General features: G+C 38.7%; 1 protein-coding gene across 5 annotated transcripts in view; it reads right to left on the bottom strand.

Moving 5' to 3' along the window:
* The window catches only part of MACROD2 (mono-ADP ribosylhydrolase 2), an 850,223-nt gene that overhangs the window by 664,680 nt on the left and 179,543 nt on the right, over positions 1-6,000 (bottom strand). For all 5 annotated transcript variants that reach the window (XM_015620850.3, XM_015620848.3, XM_015620846.3 and 2 more), the window contains exon 4: positions 5,636-5,665. In XM_015620850.3, the coding sequence (XP_015476336.1) occupies positions 5,636-5,665 (30 nt within the window). The remainder of the gene's footprint in view (positions 1-5,635; positions 5,666-6,000) is intronic.

Below are 6,000 nucleotides of genomic sequence, written 5' to 3'. Positions count from 1 at the left end.
AGATTTCAAGAATAACTGACCTGTAAATTACTGAGAATTCTATTCGCTTTGATCTGATACAACAAAAAGCTCATGAATAACAAGATTTTGGGCTGAACCAAACACCTTGAAAGGGTTACAGTCTACCCTGAGCTACTGGCCTACCAATGGAACTATTACAGCTGTACAAAAAAAATACATAAATATTAACATTTTAATTGGCTGATGCACTGTCACAGTGGGGGAACTTGTGGATACAGCCCTCTCAAACCCACTCTATTTACAGAGATGAAAAAGAACAGCATGCAAATAGTAAAGGAAGATAAAACACTTTAACAGCCCTACAATTGCAGCAGCAATCTTCTGGCAAAAAAAGGGATTAATTAGCAACAAAGGAAAATGGCCATTTGCCTTAAATTATCAGTTCTTGTCATGGTCATTATTCACCAGGAAAATCTTTGTACCTTCATAGCCATTATCTACATACCTAGGCTATGACGATGCAGTGTACAAAGCAGCTGAAAGCTTTTGAAGATAGCTGAAACCCCAGATGAAGCACATTTGTTCCATGGAGCCATTTGTTGTGAGCACACCCCAATCTGACAAATGCATTTGACATGATACAAGAACATGCCAACTGACTGACATAAAAAAATACAAAATAATAACGCTTATTTTCTTGATGAAAGAATCCTGTCAGTGCTCCTTTCCCAAACTCTTTCTTCTCCCTCTCACGGGACGCATTTCATGTTATGTGCACGTCATGCACAAATTTGAACTTTGGATTTAAACCCCTGCTTCACTTGCATTTAAATTATGTAAATATCAAACCCAAGCCCTGTGAAACACAAAACAAGAGAGCATCTAGTCCTGGTTTAGGACAAAACAGGCTTGTCTTCTTCCTGTTACACATTTTGAATGGGCAAGTCTGGTATTTAAAGCCTTCTGCTGTTATATGTATTGCTACAGGGTGCTCTGCAACTTGTCTCATTCCTGCCTCTAATTTTCTCTTGTACAGCTTTCACTTCTCGATGTCATTAACACTCATTTGGTAAACTGATGTCAAACTACTATTAAGAAAGTGCAAAAAATTCCTTTCTTGTTTTTGTTTTTTTTTGCTAGAGATTTAACTATCAGAAGATGGCTGGACATGGCAAGTAATGTACCTAAGACACAGCTGTGAGAATAAAAATGTATCCCTGGCTAAGGGGAGAGATGTCAGGATATTTGTGTCAGCTGTTCCTTCTTGACACTACTGACTGGATAATCACTGGATTTTTTAGTCCATTAGCTCACAATTAATTGACAAATAGACAGGGTGGCAGGCAAACAGCAGTTGACACACTTGAAGGGACACAACTCCAGGATAAAAGTCAGTCTGTGGTAATTTCTTTCAGGAGAAAACACTTGTTTTTGGTCACTTTTATAAGGTAACATGGATATAAAAGCAGCAAATTCCAAGCTCAAAATGGAGTCTATGCCATGAAGGACAGAGAAACCCAGCTCCCTGCTGTGACCATGAACACAAGTTCCTCATGCCGTAAGAATTGCTTAAAGCTGTGCCTACAGACTGCATCTTGGCAGGGTGGACAGGTAGGTCTGGTCTACATTTAAGATATGCTGAAATACTTATGGATATATGGGAATCATTTTTTTTCCATGCTTGCAAATGCCTTAGGAAAAAAACAGTTACACTGGCCAAAAAAAAGAGAGAGATGGAGAGAAACAGAAAAGCAGAACGATCTTCTGGGGCAACCAACTTAAATTGGATTCAAATGATGCTTCCAAGAGACTGCAAAAAAAAAAAAAGTAACCTGTCCTCTCTCTGAGTTTGTAAAGACAAAATTGCCAGTTTTAACTACAAAGCTGAAAGAAACTAGGCTCATAAGAGGACACACTAAAAGGTGATGCCTCATCCCCAAATTCTAGCATAGGCAACAAAATCTTATGGGGGCAAAAAAATTCCAAAATTAAATATACCATTAATTTAAGGTCAAAGAAATCAAGCCAATACAGAAATCAGCATGCAACAAGAACATGATTACAGTCAGCAAATCAAGTACAGGAAAAATGAACCATGAGGAAAATAACTGAGTTCTAGGTGGGAACAGCAGCTCACAATATCCAAAGAAAGCCCCACAGACTACCCAAAGCCACAAGGGAGAACAAACCTCAGCTCTTGCTCACTTTGCTTGAATAAAGTACATAAAATCATCTGTTTTAATTCCTTGACACAAATGTAAGAGAGTGTAAGGAAAAAAGATTGCCATGCAAAATAGGGCACTTAGATTTAGAGCTTACTTTTTCTCAAAATACCAAGTGTTTTTCTTCAGTCCTTCCAAAAGTAGGTAATTTTCTTATTAATTTTCACCTTTGTGCTGCTGAACATAATGGGACAAATAATACATGATGCACAAATAAGTTATAATTCTCTATGCAAGTTATTAGCAGTGAGATGCTGAATGTGTGATAAATCTAGACCTGAAAGTGAAATATGCCTCCTAATTAAAAATCAATTATTAAAAACAGTAAAGAATGAAAAAGAAGAAAAGCTCACTCACCAAACTCATAATGAAATCCTGGAAACTTCAGAGTTATTTGAAAAGCAGAAAGAAACCTTCAACATCTATATTTAACTAAAGACTCCATTGTGGGTTTCTTGATTTTATGATTAAACAGTTCTGTGAAAAATTGTTTCTGGTATCTTTTGTGCTTTTATCTCTTCATTCCAAATGGTCATGAAAATGAACAGACGGCATTTGAATGGGGAATGCAAGAACAAGCCATTGCTCTGGCTCTGGGAAATCAAAGTACAGGGATGCCCTGATGTGGCCCTGAGGTGACACAGAGAAGATAAGCAGCCACCCAAAACCAGCAGCCCCTGAACTGGCAAGCAAGTGCACAATGTTCACTCACAATGTCGCCCATTGGGTTTCTTAGCAGGTCTCTTCCAGAAAATGGTTTTAACACCCAGAGAAAGCAATTTGCAAACATTAGATCAGGATGTGCAAAATAACTATTTCCAATTTATTTGAGTTTAGTTCTGAAAAGATTTCAAACATAGAACAGCTCAAAAGCAGCTCAAAATCTCAATACCTGTTGCATAAGCTTGGACAAGCGGAAATTTCCAGTTTCCATTTTCTGTAAAACTAAGACACGTATTCATACCTCCAGCAGTGACAGAGAGATTAAATTAACGAGCACTACCGAGGAGATCTGAATCCCATTATTGGAGAAACTACACTGGTATTATGCATTATCATAAATATTCAGCATCTGCAATCAAAAGAAAGCATCGGTGTTTACGTATATAATAAAGTTTTAATAATTCACTATCAAGATTTCACGCAGAGTGCCACCGTCACTTTCTACTGGATAAAAGAAAAAATACACCAAGAATTTAAAATCCACAACCATTCCACAGGGAATTAAAAAATTCCTTCTACAGAGAAATGCCTATGGAGAGTACCAGGCTATTTTCCCAAAAGCCAGGGGCTCCAGGCTCCATCTGCCTGTGGCAGGTGGGTGACTGGCCAGGCCTGCCTCTATTTTGTGTACCCCTCAGCAGGTTCCAGCCTGCAGACCCCACACACTTTTTCCTCCTCCAAAACACGCACCCCATGGCACTTGTCCAAAATCTAGAGTACTTTGGCAATGAAATTTTCAAGATTTCTTTTCAGAAAACTTGGAAACCCCAAGGAAGTTGCTCTCAGGACATCAGCTGGCCTAGCCATGGGTGGTTGATGGCACCTCCACAAATGCAGCCCCTCAGCCATGAGCAGTCACCCTCCAGAGTATAAAACTGTCAGATTTGGTATTTCACCTGTACCACAAGCAAGAGGGTGAATTGTTACCCTTCCACCAGAGAACACAGGATGTGGAACTGGGGTTCTGGCCACGGGGACTGTGGCAGCCTGTGCCTGGAGGAACCCACTGTGTGCCCAAACCCAACCTCCCACAGCAGCTTCCCCACTGCCCTGAAGACACTGATCCTTAAAATGGCAGTAAAAGCCCCAAAGGATGGCAGGGCAGGAGGAGGGAGGGAGGAAAGAAGGGAGAAGAAGAGGAAAAGAAGCAGCAGCACCTTGGGCTGCCATCATCTCAGCCTGCCATGGGGGGAGAGAACATATTTTTAATTGCCACTTTTAACACATAAAATACAGGGAAAATCCCAACTTGACCCACAGCACAGGCTCATCCCTTCTGCTGCAGAGGGAGAGCCATATCATCAAGGGCCACACTGAGCAGACATCAACTTCTGAAGTACAGTCCAGCTGAATAAATAACACAGAAAGTTAATAGCCAAATCCTTTCAGCAGCAGCAGTGCTCTGGGAACCTGATTGGAATTTGAACATTTGCATTGATTTATATTTTTTTTTTCAATGTTACCAGCTGGGAGCAAGTGCTGGAGAGGAGCTACAGGAACAGCTCTGCAGAAACAGGAACAGCTAGCGAAGGATTACCTCCTAAAGGATTATCTTTTAAACAAAGAAAAATTTGGTATACTGCAAACAACTAACTCAAATCAAAAGGAACAGATTAATCCAACAGGATTAACAGGTAAGGCTGCCCTGTACTTTAATGTCCAGACACACTGCTGAGGAACGTGAATGCTTTTATTTAGATGATTTTATTTAGTTGTCAAGCACCTTTTCATAGTCCAAAATAAGAGCTGCCTGTTCAGTTAAAACAAAAGCTTTGATGACTTATCCTGCAGCCTCACAAGCAACAGAGATCTCCTGTCTTTTTATAGAGCCCTTTCCTTTACCCTTACACATGTAAGCTCTGATCATACAGTTCTTTTAACTCCCACCAGGAAAATTAGCTGCTGCCTGTACCGCTCCTGAGCTGTGAAATTTCCAGAACTGAGCTCTCTTACTTCCCTCTGGGTGGCAGGGGAAGTCACCAAAAACTGAGATCAAGCTCTTTATGGGCTCGTCTTTCCTGAATTGTTACCACTCATGTAGATTTTACAGCCACGGTATTACATTAATACCAAAAGTAAAACAGCATCAATCTACTAAAATGAAACAGCATCCATGTGTCTGGAATCAATACAATGATATGCACTTGAGCATCCCTGCCTTACCAGTAGACACGTTAGTAGCATCTCTGACATTCACCCAAGATTTATATTTCTATTTATATTCTGGCAAACAGAGTAAGGTAAGCATCAAGTTAAAACTATATTTTTTCTTAAAAAAATAAAATCTAAAAAAAAAAAAATTTAAGAGTACCAAGACAAAGCTCCACTCATTTACTAAAATTACATTTTACTGTATTTTAATATTTCAGCATTTCTGTTAAAATTGTTTATTAATCACACATTTGAGATTCCTCTGGGGTAAATTATAAAGCCCAAATACTTAAAAACACAACACAAGGCAGTTCAGCAGTTCCTTTATGTTTTAGTCAGCCTCATATATGTCTCAGCCCCTACTCTGACCCAGAGGTGAAATCAAATTCAGCAGCAGTTGCAAACCTTACCTCTTGATGACAGGAAAGATTACCAACTTTGGTGAATTTTTCCATCAAATAAATTTATATTTCCAACTTTTGAACTTATATTCTTTTATAACCAACTAACTTCTGCATTGGTCCAGCATAGATTTCATGTTTGTTTAAGAATGAATTCAGCATTAAGCAAAGACTCACCTCCTCCACCTCCAAGAAGGCTGGAATTAGCTGTAAGAAAAACAGAAAGGGAACTGTTAGCATTAGACTTCCTAAATATACATGGAACCAAAACAGAAAATGTCTCTTAAGAGATTTTCATTGTTTCAGTAACATTGCTACTCTTCTCTTACCTGAAAACATTTAATGCAAAAACAATCACTTACTGTAAAATGCAATCACAATCTTTGCAGTATCTTTGAAAATGTAAGCTAATAAATAAAACAATATTTCAATTACTAAAGCTAATGCATTGAACAGGTTATAAAAGTACAATCCTGCATTTATAACTCTATAAACAATATTCCTTTGTGATTACCAAATTAATTTAAAATTTTCATTGTAGA

Source organism: Parus major, chromosome 3 (assembly GCF_001522545.3).
Source record: "Parus major isolate Abel chromosome 3, Parus_major1.1, whole genome shotgun sequence".
Lineage (NCBI taxonomy): Eukaryota > Metazoa > Chordata > Aves > Passeriformes > Paridae > Parus > Parus major.
This window is presented reverse-complemented; position numbering and strand designations above follow the sequence as displayed.